The 17,690-nt window shown below is 43.8% G+C and overlaps 2 protein-coding genes and 1 long non-coding RNA gene across 5 annotated transcripts in view; 2 read left to right on the plus strand and 1 right to left on the minus strand.

The window, feature by feature from the left end:
- Positions 1–1,926: 1,926 nt before the first annotated feature.
- Stmnd1 (stathmin domain containing 1) overlaps positions 1,927–17,690 on the minus strand; it is a 29,879-nt gene continuing 14,115 nt past the window's right edge. For 2 of the 3 annotated variants that reach the window (XM_059263059.1, XM_059263060.1), the window contains exons 3-5: positions 13,072–13,226; positions 4,284–4,415; positions 1,927–2,668 (exon numbers count right to left, since the gene is read on the minus strand). In XM_059263059.1, the coding sequence (XP_059119042.1) occupies positions 2,384–2,668; positions 4,284–4,415; positions 13,072–13,226 (572 nt within the window). In that variant the 3' untranslated portion in view covers positions 1,927–2,383. Of the gene's footprint in view, positions 2,669–4,283; positions 4,416–5,817; positions 6,554–13,071; positions 13,227–17,690 lie in introns of those variants that run through there. The other variant, XR_009379282.1, reaches the window with a different exon arrangement.
- On the plus strand, positions 2,842–3,757 carry LOC131911098 (large ribosomal subunit protein eL21-like). The gene has a single exon (XM_059263061.1). The coding sequence runs from the start codon at positions 3,005–3,007 to the stop codon at positions 3,485–3,487; it is 483 nt and encodes a 160-aa protein (XP_059119044.1). The 5' UTR covers positions 2,842–3,004; the 3' UTR covers positions 3,488–3,757.
- Positions 10,313–17,434, plus strand: LOC131911101 (uncharacterized). Its single transcript, XR_009379284.1, has 2 exons — positions 10,313–10,563; positions 17,280–17,434. It is a non-coding gene; the product is annotated as an uncharacterized LOC131911101 (long non-coding RNA).

Genomic DNA, 17,690 nt, shown 5'->3' on the forward strand with positions numbered 1-17,690 from the left:
AATGTTTATGAAATTTGTGAATTTAATTTTGCAGGTACTGTATGCTTGACTGAATGTATTTTTGTGATGACTGAAAATTATTCAGACATGAGAGCGATACTCAGTTTGTCCTGTCTCCTTGTGTAATTGTCTTAGCTACTCTACATTTTGTGAGACTGACACTTGTCACTATGGGAACACCCTCTCAGAAGAATCTTAGGATGGATAATAGAACATTGTGTTGCTCACATGTTGCTTTATTTAAATGATGTTCCATAAATATTGAGGCATACTTCAGTTTGCACTACATTTTTAATACATGATTTCATTTGGTACATCGCTCTAATAGAGATTATCTGCAATGATCAGACAAGATAGAGACACAGAGCCTTTCCAAAGTCACGCTAAGAGTAGATACTGACTTTAATGGGTATTGATTCCACAATGACTTTCTTGCCTCAGTGGCCTGAGGATGTCTAAGTTCTTGAACAAAGAGAGACCCAAAGTGCCCTTCTGCAAAATCCCAAAGGGCAGTCAAACCGGAGATGCTTAAGTAGCTTAAGTATTCCCCAGGTCAAATAAGGACTGTTCCCAGCTACTGGATCCCAGTGGGAAAGGTCACTCCTGATTCTCGAAGATGTACTGGCACTAAACAATGTTTACACTTCACTCACTTTGTACAACTAGCTCTCCAAGATACAAAAGACAGAACCACTGTCACAGGACAGTTACTGTTCTGCCCTGCAGGAACTGAAAATAATCTAATGTCAAGGACATGTGTCAGACAGTCCTACACAGAGCGATATGTGCAACGGTGAGAGACAGGAGAGAAGGTCATGAACTGAGCAGGGGTTGAGGAAGTGACTTCTGAGAAGACACCAGAGAAACCAGAAGGCATTTATCAATAGCCATAAAGGGAGAGAGAAAACAGGACACGGCATATGCAAATACCAATAGGCTACTCTCTCTCTCTCTCTCTCTCTCTCTCTCTCTCTCTCTCTCTCTCTCTCTCTCTCGTGTGTGTGTGTGTGTGTGTGTGTACACGCCAATTCCAAGGAACCAGGAAAAGTCCAATTTTGGTGAACTATAAAATCTAAGTTCCTTACAGCAACTCAGAGCCTGTTTGTCTGACAGTTTCATGTAGCCCAGGCTGGCCTTGAATTTATTTTGTAGCTGAAGTCGATCACAAACTTCTGATTCTCCTGTTTCCACTGCCCACGTGCTCAGATCATAGGCATGCATTACCCAGTTGATATAGTGCTGGGAATGGAACCCTGGCTTTGTGCAAACAAGGCAAGCACTCTATAAACTGATCTACAACCCCAGCAAAGAGAAGAATCAAACCATTGGTGTTCCAGTTAGCAGTGAACCTCAATATCCAGCTGAGCCACAGACACAGGCAACACGTATTTTCATTTTGACAACTCAGATGCAGGGGCCAGGCAGGGTGGAGCAAAGGTCTTAAACAGACCTCAGTTGTATAGAGGTTGAGAAAAACTGTTGAATGATGATGGATAAGGTAGTCTAAGGTAGGTAGGGGCAGGAGAAAAATGTGAAAACAAATGGATGAGATCTTCAGAATGTAAGTTCAGCAGACCCAACTCTTGACTGGTGGTAAAAGGAACAGAGAACAAAGAAATAATCCCAGAAAGGTGGGAGAAGCAAACTCTGGAACTCAGAGAACCCACAGGGCTGACGCTCAGTCCCCTTAGCTCCTCCTCCTCCATCCCAATCAGAGTTTTTCTTCTTCAACACAAAAAGCGCATGATGCTTTACACAGTTCTCTGTTGTTTTGTTTTCGGTGGTAAGGGTGGAAGCCGGGGCAGCTGACATGATATCTGAGTGCTCTCCCACAGAACACGATCCTCACTCTTCACACCTGACATTACTTTGACCACTGGATATAGATGACTTAAATTATACAGATAAAATTGTAACTAAGCCAACTTCAAGATACTGCTTTATTTTTTTTGACAGCGAAGAATTAAAACGTAAGAAACACACAGATTATTAAAATATATAACATTCATCTATGCAACTTGTCATGAAGGATTCATCCGTGGGTGCAGCCAAGGTTAGAAATGAAAGGGGAGAATTTCGTTTGGCACGAGCATCATCATGGGAGCTGGCAGGAACTTCTGAATCTAAGACCTCTACCTAATACTGGAAGCCACTCTCTAGGAGAACGCCAGCCTTGGGACTCCCCACCCCTCCTTGGTAAGAATAGCCTTTAATTCACTCAACTAAAATTCATCCCTTGCTGCTCATACAATCAATCATCCTTAATCCCCCACCCCCCCACCCCCACCCCGGGCAGAAGTGTCAACTGTAGAGCCCAGTCACTTTTTAAAGGCCACCACGAGAGAATGGACCACTTTGTGAGATTCCTTTTGAAAACGGAGTATTAGAATATGTCATCCTCTTGGTTGTAATACATGTCTGACTCCACAATCCCCAAACCTGCGCAGGTGTCGTTCCTAATCATCGGGGCCACATCACTTTCACCCTTCTTCCTTTTTAGTGGCTCTCCTTCCTGCACGTAGGACCTCTGCAAAGCAGGGGTGCTCACAGCTGGGAGACCTTTTGCAAACAGAGCCTCCACCCTTCCTGGTTCAGCTGCATCTGAAGAGTTAGCGGTGGGCGGAAGTCGGTCACTCCGTAGCCGTTTTCTTATTTCCTCATTTTTTGTCTGAAAAGTAATACTAAAGAATGAAAAAGAGCCCTGGCGGTGTGATTTCCTTCACGTTCTCGTTCATCTTGCTTGTCACGATCACTTTCACTTTTTCTATAACTACTTAGTCTGGGAACCGATGATCGTTTGGGAACCATGTTGAAAGAGACAAACGTAAGGCCTACCCTCATGGAGTTTATAGTCTAGTCCTTGCACCCAAGGCTACCAAAGGGAGGCAAAATGAAGGAGACTAGACCAACACCGTATCCCTAACAACAGGTTTTGGGTTGTGGGCTCTAGTGCTTAAAAGTGCAGGCAGGAGCGGTGGCAGCCATCTTCCGGTAACTCGCCGAAATGACGAACACAAAGGGAAAGAGGAGGGGGACCCGCTATATGTTCTCCAGGCCTTTTAGGGAACATGGAGTTGTTCCTTTAGCTACTTACATGCGAATCAACAAAAAAGGTGATATTGTAGACATCAAGGGAATGGGCACTGTTCAAAAAGGAATGCCTCATAAGTGTTACCATGGCAAAACCGGAAGAGTCTACAATGTCCCCCAGCATGCCCTGGGCATCATTGTAAACAAGCAAGTTAAGGGCAAGATTCTTGCCAAGAGAATTACTGTGCGGACTGAGCACATCAAGCACTCTAAGAGCCGAGACAGCTTCCTGAAGCGGGTGAAGGAGAACGACCAGAAGAAAAAGGAAGCCAAGGAGAAGGGCACCTGGGTGCAGCGGAAGCGCCAGCCCGCCCCACCTGGAGAAGCACACTTTGTGAGGACTAACGGGAAGGAGCCTGAGCTGCTGGAGCCCATTCCATACGAATTCATGGCCTAATGTACAAAAGGAAATAAAAGACCTGGACTGTAAAGGGCTTTTCTTAAAAAAAAAAAAAAAAGTGCAGGCAGGAGCTGATCTGACGGTCTTTAGAACCCACTCTCAGCTCAGTACCCATCCCTACCCTGCTTGTCGTCCTCCCTTTCACCCCAGTGGAAATTTCCCCCAAACTTGACTTAATTCAGAGAGTTGAATAGTATTCATTTAGACCATATAGCTGAAATAACAAATTCCAACTGAGTTCACGGTGCTGCTTCATTCCTGCACAACACAAAAGTAAGTTTTGAGAAAAAACTAGTAACAAAGTGTACAGCACAAGAAGCACTCAGCTCACTGAGATGCAGTGGATCAGTGCACTCATTTTGTCTCGAGGCTGCTGATTGGCAAGGTCCGGCAGCAGCTCATTTCAGCAGGCAGTCATCCCTCAGACTAGTATCCGCAGCTCAGACCCTCAGACTAGCATCCCGGCTCAGGCCCTCAGACTAGCATCCGCAGCTCAGGCCCTCAGACTAGCATCCGCAGCTCAGGCCCTCAGACTAGCATCCCCGGCTCAGGCCCTCAGACTAGCATCCACAGCTCAGGCCCTCAGACTAGCATCCCCGGCTCAGGCCCTCAGACTAGCATCCGCAGCTCACCCCCTCAGACTAGCATCCCCGGCTCAGGCCCTCAGACTAGCATCCCCGGCTCAGGCCCTCAGACTAGCATCCCTGGCTCAGGCCCTCAGACTAGCATGCCCGGCTCAGGCCCTCAGACTAGCATCCCTGGCTCAGGCCAGACTAGCAACCCCAGCTCTAACCTTTCGGCGTTCCTCGGCCGCCTGCATCTTTTCTTCTATGTCTTGGATTGTGAAATCTTTTACCTCCTTTTTCACCTTAAGCTTTTTCAGTCTGGCCGGTGGCTTTCTCAGTGGCTTTTCAGTAGTGTCCACCTGGAGGAAGACATTTTGCTTTTAATGGAGAAGCAATTATTTCCGTGGCCCAGGAGAGGAACAGGTGAGAAGAGCAGTTTAAAATGCAAATTTCAGAATCTAAGCTTTCTAGTGGCAGATGAATGCAATAGAAACTTGAAATCTGTAAGAGCAGAATTACATTTATAATTATTGTTATTTGTGTGTGTGTGAAAGTCTAGCTCAATGTGAGAAATTCAGAGTTTAACTTTAGTCGATTGACCTATAATCTTCAATGACAGCAATTGATTTCATAATATTCTGTGTGTAACCAATTGTTTTCACTTGGACAGAGACTAGCTTTTCTTACTTTTTAGTCTAATGATGGAGAGAGATTATTAATTGTTATTGAGCAACAACTCTGTGCTAGACTTTGCTACTGGTATTTGACAAATATTTTCATGACAACAGTAAAAATTTCCCATTCTATATGAATGACCACTCTTTCAGCAGTTCAGAAAAGTGATAATGACTTTCTAGTTATGCATCTAGTTACAAAAAGTAAAATTACAGTAAAGGGCTACAAAGTTTTAACTTGTATTCTCTTCTAAAAATACAGTTTACAGTATGCATTTACAATGGACAATTAAAACAATATACAAACACCCTCTTAACCCTCTACTTAATCACTCCAACCATACCCCTCAGTAGGAACCTATCTTATAAATCTGTGTGTGTTAGTGCAGGTATGCCCATGCTATGATACTCTGATGAAGGTCTGAGGGCAACCTCAGATGGCCAGCCTAGCTTTCACCTTAGACAGGGTCACTTATTCACTGTTGCATATGCAGGGTTGCTAGCCCAAGAGATTCAGGGGACCTGTCTGTCTCCACCTTCCATCTAGGAGAGCTGGGAGTATATACACATGAGTGACCACATCCTCCTTTATGTGGGCCCTGGGGAGCCAAACTCGGGTCCCCAGGGATTGTTTTCCCTATGAAGCCATCTCCCTAGCCCCTTAGCAGGGACCTTTTTAAAGAGTTTGTGGAGCTTTCCAGATATTCTCTGTAATGAATGTCCATATACATATATACATACATATACAGATGTGTGGCATCTGCAATACTAAATAAGATCTAAATATGATTGTGCCATACACACTGCCCACGTTTACATCCTTCACTTAATATGGACATCTCTCTAGGTCAGCATACATAGATTTATTACGACTGCAGGAAGTTTTCAATAAACTCTAAGTCTTCACTATAAAATGAACCAATATACTGTTCTGGATAATCTCTCTAGAGATTTCTCTTTAAAAACAGGGAGCTATCAATATTTATTATAATTTCCCAAAGACCGACTCTTCAAAGTAAGGAAAATAAACCAGGGAGACAAGAACAGGCATTTAACAGAAGAGACAGGCCAATGACGGGACCCAGACCTGCCCTCCGATCCCACAAGTGACTTCCCACGAGCTGCTCGCACACTCTGTGAGTCTGACGTCCTCATCAGCAACACAGACTTAGCGATCCTTTTTCACAGGATCCGGTTTTGTTCTTGTTTTCAAGGGAGAAGAAAGCCTGCGATGCCCACTTGGGAAGGGCAACTGCTTCTCCGGAAACCGGGGCCTGCTTTCAGGGGCAACCCATTACATCACAATGGCCCACAGAATTGTCACAATGGCCTGTGCAGACAGGAAGGGTGCCAGGAGTAGATGAGACACTGGAAGAGGAAGTGATGAAGCAGTGCGCTCTCTTCCTAACAACCACTGTGTGTCTGAGGTGACATTCTTTTGGAATGCAGTTCTCTTAACTACACAGTGATGACAGGAGAGAGGGTTGCTGTTTCTATCTTTGAGATCTAGGATCCTCAGAAAGTCCTTAAAGTCTTTTTCATTTTATTATGGGTGTTTTGTCTGTGTGTATATTTGTGTGCCACGTGCATGTTGTGCCCTAAAAGACTAGAAGAGGGCACTGGGTCTCCTGGAATTAGAGTTAAAAATGGCTATGGCTATGAGCCATTGGTACTAGCAATCAAACCCAGCACTTGTGGAAGAACAGCCAGTTCTCTCAACCAATGAACCATCCTTCCAGCCCCATCTCAGAAAGTCTTTAAAAAGGAAAACCCTCATTGAGATTGTTGCTCTTTATAACCACTGGATGTTTATGTAGTATGAGGTTTTCCACTATGGGAACCGAGCTACTCATTAAAGCAAGTTCCCTCAGTCATTATATCAATTTTATGACATTTGGTTCTTAAGCTTCCTTCTGGCAAAAGCCACTTGCTAGAAAGAGGGACATACTTGCTATGGAGGCTCAACTTGAGATTCTTTGAAATTAATATGTAAACATTTTTAGGGATGTTCACTCACAGAAAACTAAAAGAAAATGGCAATCCAAGAACCAACGAGGGACTGGCACACCAGACATCACAAAGCAGTCTGAACTGATGTGGGATGGTCCTTCTGTACATTGCAAATATGTATTTCTCTCATTGGTTGACAATAAAGTTGTTTTGGTCTATGGCAAGATAGGGTAAGGTTAGGTGGAAAAATCAAACTAGGACTAAGAGGAAGGATGGAAGTGGGGGTGGGGAGGGGGTCGAGACAGACGCTGCAAGCTGCCCAAAAAGCAAGATGCCAGAGGACTGGTAAAGCCATGGCCATGTGGCAGTATGTAGATGAATAAAAATGGGTTAAATTAAATGTAAGAGCTAGTTAGTAATAAGCCTGAGCCATCGGCCAAACATTTATAATTAATATAAGCCTCTCTGTGGTAATTTGGGAAGTGGCCGCCAGGTATAATCAGGCATACTGGACCAAAGTTCTGCCTCCATTTACACTAAACCTTAACAGAAATCATGAGGCCAGTAAAGAGCTCTGAGAGCAGTTTGGGTTTTCTAATTGGGGAAGATGTTTCCCTTGACTTATCCCTAAATAATGCCTGTGGATTTACCTTCTGTCACCCTTTGGAACGTGGACTCTTATCTCTGCGGCCCTTGTCCTTTCTTGAGTTTGAATGCTATGCTAAAACCACCACCATAATGATCTGGCTTTGGGTGCAGTTTGTAGAGAGCTTGCCTAGCCTGAATGAAGATCTGTTTTAATCTCCAGTACCGTGTAAAGCAGGCAAGACCATCCTTGGCTACATAGTGAGTTCAAGGCCAGCCTGGGTGACATGAAACCTTGCTTTAAAACAGACAGACAGAAAGCAAAATTCAAAGACCCCTATAAACAGATCTGTATTCTTTACAAATGAAGTTCAGGTAGGCAGAATCTATGAAATGGTGGCCCTTACCAGTGATAACAATGCTCACATTATACACGGAGATGTCTAGACCCCAAGCCTCAGGAGTCTAGCAATGCTACCAGTTTAGTTGCTTTCTTTGGGAACAGTATCAGAGAACGGACAGTCCCGAGCACAACATTTAGGGCGAAGATTTGAGCTGCATTTTGGCCAAGCTGACATGCACAGGCCTGCCTTACATCCGATGCATGTTCCTTAGAGCTGTCCTAATTATCTCTTCACCTACAAATGAGCCCACCTTGGTTATGCTCCCTGAGGGAGTCTTGTGCACAGAAGAGATCAAAGCTCCCTGCAGCCGATCTGGTCATTCCCGTTCTTTGGCCTGCAGGCCTCGGTGAGGGTGGTCACTCTGACCATTGACTGACTGATATTTTTGAGTCCTAACTCACCCAGCTTCCTCCTTTTCCTCTCTATAAGGCTCAGCAAATAATATTGGAGACCCTGCTGCAATGTGGACTCCTTATCCACACCGAAGGTGACCCAGTTCAGAAACAGAGATGACAATAAACTTGGACCAGACAGGAAGAGTTAGTAAAGAATTCGCCTCGTTTGTGGAAAGAAGCCAGGGTATGCTAAGAGGTGCAGGGACGTGAGTTTGGGACGACAGCCCCCTGGAGGCAATAACACCCCTCTCCATATGTATGTAATTGTGTTTGTGTATGTGCACACATTTTGTGCAGGTATGCATGCATATGTGTGTGTGCACATATGGAGGCTAGTGGTCGATGTTGAGTGCCTTCCTCTATTGCTTTCAATCTTATTTTTTGAGACAGAGTGTGTTAGTATTACTATTGCTGTGATGAAACACCGTAATGGAAGGCTACTTGGGGAAGAAAGGGTTTATTCTGCTTACACTTCCACAGCACTGTTCATCATTGAAGGAAGTCAGGACAGGAACTCAATAAGGGCAGGAACCTGGAAACAGGAGCTGATGCAGAGGCAATGGAGGAGTGCTGCTTACTGGCTTGCTCCTCATGTCTTGCTCAGCTTGCTTTCTTATAGAAACCAGGACCACCAGACTGGGGTTGGAACCACCTACCATGGGCCCTCTTCCATCAGCCACTAACTGAGAAAATGCCCTATAGCCTAATGTCATGGAGGCACTTTCTTAATTGAAGTTCCCTAACTTCAGATGACTTTAGCTTGTGTCAAGTTGACATAAAACTAGCTGGCACACATGGAGCTCACCAATTCTTCAAGTCCAGCTAATCAATCATCTCCAGGGATTTGCCTATTTCTGTCTCCCAAAAACTGGGTTGCAGTCCTGAGCCACCATGCCTGGCTTTTTACGTGGGTGCTGGGGATTTGAACACAGGTCTTCATGCTTGCCCAGTAAGCACTCACCTGCTGAGGCATCTCCCCAACTCCTTCTTAATATTTATTTCATACCATTTTAACTCTTATGTAAGAACAGAATCTTCTATTATAACTTTTGCCCCAATGGGAATGAAGCCTAGTTTATGCTGAGCAAAATATGAATGTCCATGGCCTGGGCACATGCATTCAGGGTGCACTGAATGATGCATTGTCTCATGAAAGTGCTTACATCAACTCCTATGATAGCAGAACAAAGACAGTCAATGCATTTACCAAATGCACTGCCCAGCAAAGCAGGGAAATCCGTGGTGCCGGTTTAGACGCTATCTGATGACACTCTTAGCTTCTGGACTGGGGGAGCCTAATGTGTCAGACTTAGTGATGCCTTCCAAGGGTTCGTCTAAGAGTGAAGGGGATGCCAGGTCAGAGACAGACGGGGAGCCATCAATGGTTATGAAGAGGACTAAAGACAGGCTCTCAATCTGCAGCATTCCAACTCTCCACACTCACCATGTTCTAGTCAGTCAGAACGCAGACTCTTCAACATAAGCAGGTGTGGCCTTTTCAGGGGACTTCCGTTCAAAGCACAAACATTCTTGAGAACTGTTTATCCAGAGAGGACTACATAAGTGATAAAAATGGGGCAAAAAGATGAAAGGGGTGCTGTGGTGGGCACAGGGATGCCATGGACAAGTGGGGAGGACTGGTTTCCTAAGACGCCCCGGTTTAGAAGAGTGACGGCGCCTCACTTTTAGCGTTCTGTGTTGTACTTCAAGGGAAACCACAGTGAAGGATAAGAAGAGGTCAGGAAGAGGCCAGATTTATGTCCAGAGTTCCTCTGTGCTTGTGAATGGCACTGCCCCACACCATAAGTCTTATTTTTAAGGTATTCTCACACTTATTCTAGCTCCCCCATAGCACTTATTTAATTTTTTTCCAGCTAGGCACGGTGGCACACAACTGTAATCCTAACACTTGGTCAGCTGAGCCAGGAGGGTGGCAGAGAGTCTGACAGCAATTAGGCTGCATAGCAAGACTCTGCCTCAGAAAACAAAAGCAAACAAAGCCGGAATTCCCTAGAGCAGGGAAGGAACACTTTGGAACATTTGACTGGATGCCTCACACCATGATAACTGCTGGCATTTCCTTTGTATTTCCCTTGATTCCTTGGTTCGATTTTCAGTCAATTATGAAGCGTTCCAGAAATAACAACTGCTTCAAAGCGTTAACAGTGTAACTTCTCAGACTTTTTATGACCCCCACCCACCCTTCAGTTTTAACTGTGATCTTTTTATATTCGTCCCCAAATTTCCCCCAAATATCTAAGGCGTGTGCTGTGTTACACACTCAAGCTCATGTGAGCTGGAAGAGGCTTCATCTGTGACCCCAGCACCCCAAAATTCCTCCTTATTCCAGAGGCTTTCTGGGGACAATCTTGGTCTCTTTTCGTGAAAATGTATTTTCCAGACTATTTCAGAATTCTCTTTTACAAGAAAGGAGTGTGGACTACAATTACAAATACTTCAGCCCTTCCCACCTGATAATGAACTCGGCTTCGTGTGCAGGTGTGTGGTCAGAGGGGTGGGTCTCAGACTGGGCTACCCACAGAGTCATCTAGAAGATTATGAAAGCATGAAAGCCAAACCTGATGCTCAGGCACTAGTCCAAGGTGGGATCGGGGTCCTGGGAGTTTTGGAATCTTCCTAAGTGACTTACTCCAATGTCAGGTTAAAACCCAGGACATTGGGTTACAAAGCAAGCAGGGCTGTGTGTTGCTGCTCTGGCCTATTGCAAGCCTGGCTTATACTGGGTCATGTGGGTCTAACACCATAGAGAGAAAAAGAATTGTGGTATACCCGTGGCCTGTGACATGAAATTCTTGTGAAGAGGTCCTATTCATGCTCCCTGTTCTGTCCTGTCCTTTCCTGTCCTGTCCTTCCCATCATATCCTATATTAGAACAGAATTTACCTTTAATACACTTAATGATATCAAAATTCACACCTACCGCTGTCATGAATAGATCTCTTCCACAATATCTTATGCTAATCATCCTGTGAACTCCCTTGTTAGAAGTCAGAACTCATTCACCTCTGGTGACTGGCTCACTAAGGTAAGCTGTAATTTTATTCCCACTGGTGTTAGCATCAAGGAGTTACTGCATCTCCTTTAAGGAGGCATCGCTTAGCAACGGAGTGTTTCCATATGTCTTCCTCCATTTGAATTGCTCTCCCATCTTTTGACATCGTTTTCTTCTTTCTGTCCCCAGAGACTCACCTATAGCTAGAAAAATAGCCTCTCCCCTTCCTATTACAGAGCTGTTTTTCTCATATTTTTAAATACAACCAGATATTTATCATCATCCAAACCGTTGGATTGTGGTGATATTGTGGGAATGTCAAATGACATTTGACTTTTCCATGACTGTGATAAAATACCCTGATGTAAGGAACTTCGTGACTGAAGGATTTGTTGGCTCACAGTTCCAGGTACAGACCATCATGGCAGAAAGCCTTAGCTGCAGGAACGTGAGGCAGCTGGTCACACTGCATCCACAGCCAAAAAGAAAAGAGTGATGGATGCTTATGTTCAGCTCACTTCTTTTCCTTCTAGTCTAGAATCCCAGCCCAGGGAATGGTGCTACCCAGAGGGGGCAGTTCTTCCCACCTCCAATGACATAATCAAGATGCACCCTCCCAGGCATGTCCAAAGATTAGTTTCTCAGGTGATTCTAGAACTCATCAAGTTGACAATTAAGATTAACCATCAAACGATGTTAGATGATTCCTTTTTTATTGTTGGCTGTCTGATGGTAGTCTCAATGTTTGGCATTCTCTTTTCCTCTCTGCACATACCTTCTGTAGGCCCTACTTCGTTCTGTAGAATAAAAAGAATGTCACTTTGGTTTTAATCCTTGAGTTTTCCCTATACAATTCACTAACTGCTTAAGCTTAACATAGCTTAAGTGAATTGACCTACAGACCATGTTGCGGTAACCACTACCAACTGTTTTCTATGCAGCTTTGGCTAAACTTCTGGTCTCTGCTTTCACCTTTCTGCTTTTCCTTTCCTTTTCCCTCAGGCTCCTTACCTCCACCCCTAATCTAACCTCTCATTTGTCTGTGTGTCAAGTGCTAACTGGGTGCCTTGAATTAAAAACAAAGGAACAAACAAAATACTTAGTTCTCTTTAGAGTTTTATACAGAACGTATTAAAAATTTTAGGGCCACAGACATGGTTCAGCCTGAGTGAATACCTGAGATATTTTGGATCCTTAAAACTCTTGTAAAAAGCTGGACCCAGTGGGACACATCTGTAATCCCAGTGATGAGATGGGTGTAGGAAACAGGAGGATCCCTGGAGATTGGGGGGCCTGCCTATGTGGCAAGTTCCAGGCCAATGAGAGACCCTATCTCAAGTAGAGACAGAAAGCATTGGAGGACTGGCATCTGAACTTGTTCTCTGAGCTCCACATGTATGCCATGTACACACATGGGTGCACACACACACACACACACACAAGTTCACTTAAGTAAAAATTTAGAGCTGGAGACTTCCAGTAAATATCAGAGAAAAAATATTTTTCACATTAATGTCAAACAATGACAAATAAAACAAGATGAAGATGAATCAACAAAGAAAAGAAACAGCATGGCAATTTCTGGAACCTTCTGATTTCCTCATGGTTGCAAGTAGGCATACCTGCTGGAGCATTGGCAGTTTTTCCTTTTGGATAAATCACAGTTTAGTTTTATATTCTACAAGGCAATGCTTAATAAAAATTGCTGAGAGAATGAAAGGTCATTATTTCCTGGGACTTATTATGCCCAAATTTAGTAAAGCCTGAAGAATGCTTTATTGGCTTCATTAATCATTAATGGTTGGGGTGATTCTGAATCCACTGAGAATCACAGTGTGCAGAGAAATAAGCAAATTTATACAGGAAAAATCTGGCTTAGACTAATGCTATCATTTATACTATAGGTCCTATATACTGGAAATAATGAGTTGTGATCAATCATATTTTATTGCTAATTTTAAGTATAAGCAAATGTTAATTACAAAATCACTTGCCATGACATCATATGACTCTCCATTTCTAAATACTTTGCTTCGGCTCTGTATGATTCCTTGGACAATTAACTCTTCCAGGATGTCTGATGACTTTGGTCGCTCCCGACTTTCCAGGAGTTGGGGTTTATTGATTATTCCATTGGCCACTGTGTCATCTAAAAGGAAAAGCATAAAGAAAAAGAAATTTAAGAATAAAAAGTTTATTGCTCAGTGCTAAATGGGGGCTGAAGAGAGAGCTCTGTGGGTAAGAGAGCTTATTGTGAAATCACAAGGACCCAAGTTCAAATCCTCAACACCCATGTAAAATGTCTGGCATAGTTATCATGCCCACAACCCCAGCACTTGTAGGGGGACAGGGGATAGAGCCAAGAGGACCACTGAGGCTTGCTGCCCTTCAGTCCAGTTGCAGGTCCACCAAGAAAACAAGGTGCAGAGTGGTAGAGCAGGACACCGGGACATCTTTTTCTAGCTCCATGTGCACCTGCACACAGTCTAGGGTATACAGCACACACACACACACACACACACACACACACACACACACACACACCCCATCCTCACACACATACATGCACAAAGTAAATAATTTAAAGCTCTCAATGAGTACCTTATGTAAGTCACTGAACCAAATCTTGTCTCAACACTTTTGTCTAAATATCTGGTTTCTTTTTAAATAATTCTATCTTATTTATTTATTATTTATTTATTAATTTATTTATTTAATGTGTGCATGTGTGTCACTGCATGAGTGTAGAGGTCAAAGGAGAATTTGGGGAAGCTGGTTCTGCCCTTCCACCGCGGGCATTCCAAGGCCTAAACTCAGGTTGGTAATGCCTGTCTCCACAGCCCCAGTATCTGGTTTCCACTATAAAGCTCTGTAGCTTTTGCTGTCTTTGCAGAACAAACACATCAGCATCATCTATTCATGATGTAGCGAGTGTCATGTGAACAGAATCAAGTCCGGTCCCCACGCTGCTATGTACAGCCTCTTTGTTGTAACAACATTCATACACTCGGGTCAGATGACACTGATTTGCTCCGCTAATTACAACGCTCAACTGCAGCTGAGGCTGGAGACATTCTTCTGGTGACTCTTCTGAGCTGCAGTTTGGTTTCTATGCTTTGTATACAAATGGTAAACAGTGTGAAGTTGCCAAGGGCTGTCTGATTCTGCAACCCTGGTATACAGTTTCAGCATCTGCTAAATCTACAGAGGGAAAGCGTGCCTTTGTGGAAAGAGCCCTTGAAAAGGACCAGAACTCCAGATCAGCTAAGATCTTACTAATGATTTTAAAGATGAACCCTGGAGCCGGTTACAGGAGTGGATTGATGCCCTGTGCTCTTGAGACAGGCCTCCTCATTGCAAATCACCCATGAGCAGAACCTGCCACTTCTGCACCTTTAGATCATAAAATAAAGGGTGCAGGCTTGTTAGCCCAAAGAGGCTTCTGCTTCCCCAGTCAGAAATGACACTGTGCAGAGCCCTCTGAAGTGAGCTCTCTTCAAAACGTCCACTGTGTTCAGTGGATGGAGGCTTTCACAGCTGTTCCTAAACTCCGTGGTTACAAAGACAACTTTCATGAGTTTCTGTGGTTTGAAAACATATGCAGAGATGGCGTGCATGCCGGCCAGCTGTTTCTCATTTCAAACCATTAGTCCACCTGTCACAAGAGGGTGCTCGACTGAACATCACCTGGCATCAGTACAGGGCCAGGCGGCTCAGTGCTTTCCAGTGCTGGCTCTTCAGCCTTGTAAGTGTGTGAAATGGAGCCCATTATCACTGCAAAGTGCTCTGTGCTGAGTCTTATAGAATGCATTCAAGCCAGGCGGTGGTGGTACACACCTTTAATTCCAGCACTTGGGTGGCAGAGGCAGGCTGATCTCTGTGAGTTCCAGGACAGTCAGGGCTGTTACAGAGAGAAACCCTGTCTCTAAAAACAAAACAAAACAAGACAAAACAAACAAACAGCAACAACAACAAAAAGAAAGTGCTCAAACATATAAGCAGACTGGAACCTTGGTAACACAGCAAAAATCCAATGTAAAGGTCACAGGTAAATCTCTCCATGGAATCAGAGTGATTTTATTATCATTATTGTTAAAAGGTGGCCTTTCCTAGAGTGGGAACACATGCCCATAAGCCTAAAACTTAGGAGGTGGAGGCAGAAGAATCAGGAGTTTCATGCCATCCCTGGTTATTTGAGACCCCATCTCAAAGCCAAAATGAAAACAAATTTTTGAAAAAGTGGACTTACCAGGAAGGGCACTTAACATAGTAATAACTACTATTTATTTACCTGTACTGCGCTAAGCACTATATATTCTGTATTATGTTCTGTTGTGGAATATTAGTTGTAGATGTGTTATGTTTGTTTGTGCTGTGAAATATTTGTTTAATGATGCAAAGATGTGTTGTGTTCTTTTATGTTGCATTTGTTTAACTCTGTGAAGCTGTGCTACTTTGCCTGTCTAAAACACCTGATTAGGCTAACAAAGAGCTGAATGGCCAATAGTTAGGCAAGAGAAAGGATAGGCAGGGCTGGCAGGCTGAGAGAATAAATTGGAGGGGAAATCTGGGGAGAGAAGATTGAGGAATAAAAAAAGGAGGAGAGGAGGATGTCAGGGGCCAGCCACACAGCAAGCCACAGAGTAAGAAGTAAAGAAAGATATATAGAATAGAGAAAGATAAAAGCCCAGAGTCAAAAGGTACGTGGGATAATAAGTTAAGAAAAGCTGGCTAGAAATAAGCCAAGCTAAGGCCAGGCATTTATAAGTAATAATAAGTCTCTGTGTGTGTATTCATTTGGGAGCTGGGTGGTGGGCCCCCAAAAAGTAAAGAGCAAAGAGTAAAAACATCCAGCTACAACATTCAGTTCAAACAAGGATCTGTGAGAGAGGTGCTATTGTCTCTATTTTACCAATAGGCACACAGATAGAGGTTAATTGCTCAAGGGGATGAGACTAGTTAGAGTGGTAACTAGGACTGAATCCAATTTCAACACCAAGTTCTCATCCTTGCTATTTTCTCTCCTAACTATGCTATTTGAGTAGCTGAACCACAAGTACTCCCTCTCTCTCCCCAATGTTTCCAAAAGGATGTTACTAACATCAAGAAGTGAATAGAACCATTCCAACCCAATGTCTCGTGAGTCTACTAAATAGTATTTGTCTTCACATGTAGTAACTACCCTAGACAGAGATTCTTTGGAAATGTCAATCATTCCAACTCATTCTACTTAAGGCAGGAGGGGAGGTTTTACTTTGGCTCACAGTTGGGAGAAGCACAGTCATCTCAGAGACGAAGGCAGACACTGGGAGCAGATTGGTCTGCGGCACTGACCAAGACGTGCTCGGGTGGATTCTTCCCCTTTTCCTTTCAGTCTAGGACCCCAGCTTACTGAATGGTGCCACCCACATCCATTGTGGGTCTCCCCTCCTCAGTTCATCTGCTCTGAAATCATCCTCACAGACATAGCTGAGATGTGTCTGTCTCAGGCATGTCTTAGGTTTGTTGACATTGTCAAGTTGACAATTGAGTTTAACCACCATCTAAAGGAGATGCTCAATAACTTAGTAACTTTAGAGAAAAACACCCCAAATGGAGGAACAGTGTGGGAAATGAAATGGTGGGAATACATCAAAGTCTTCAAATATAGAAAAGGGCCTGGGAAGGTGTCTGGCAGCCAGGCAAACACTTGCTGTACAAGCATAAGGACTGGAGTTTGTACCCCAAGAACCTGAATAAAAGCTGGGTGAATGTGATATTACACCTGCAATCCCAGCATGCAGGAAGCAGAGACAGGGACTTCCTGTCTCCCAAGATGGCTAGTTAAAACAATAAGTTCTGGCTTTCCCAAGGCACTCTGTCTCTCTCTATAAGGAAGGCATCAATTGAAGAAGATACCAACCTTAGGCCTCTATACACACACATGCACCTGTACCCACACATGTACTCACATACACGCAAACATTATTCTATCAGCCAGATCTCCTGAAAATGGAGTTACAAGTGTTAGTGAGTTACCTGATATGGGTGCTGGGAATAAACCCAGGTCCTCTGTATCAGCAATAAGTGCTCATAACCACTAAGCCAGCACTCTGGCCCTTATCCCAGCTATTTTCCAATCTTAACTTGTAGTGAGAGAAAAAACAAGAGGGCCATGGAACAAAAGTTTTCCCTGAACTAAAGCAATGTTCTTTCCCTCCAGATCTGTGCTGTTCACTTTGTTCCAAAGGCAGACCAACTATAAATAAGATGTCATCACTCAACAGCAAGGAAGAGCTCAAAGGAAGGGAAACCACAGCATTGCATCAGAAGGGCCACAAATAGGCTTTAAATAGCACACCAGATCGTAATGACCTCTTTTATGTTTTTACTGTGTATTTGCTCAGGTTGTGGATGGGGCAAGAGAGGGGGCAGTTTAGTGAAGATTTTATTTATTCTTCCAAATGTAAACCTCTCCTTTAGGAAGACGACAGCACAGTGGGGGCTTACATTCCCTTAAGCCATGTGATTTCTACCCCTAAAATTTGTTTTCAGTTCTCAACAAGGGCTCTTGCTGTTGTTGTTTTAAGATGACTTTAATTATTTCATCCACAAGATGAATGGCTAACATTAG

The sequence above is a fragment of the Peromyscus eremicus genome, chromosome 5, assembly GCF_949786415.1.
Source record: "Peromyscus eremicus chromosome 5, PerEre_H2_v1, whole genome shotgun sequence".
In the NCBI taxonomy this organism is placed as follows: Eukaryota; Metazoa; Chordata; class Mammalia; order Rodentia; family Cricetidae; genus Peromyscus; species Peromyscus eremicus.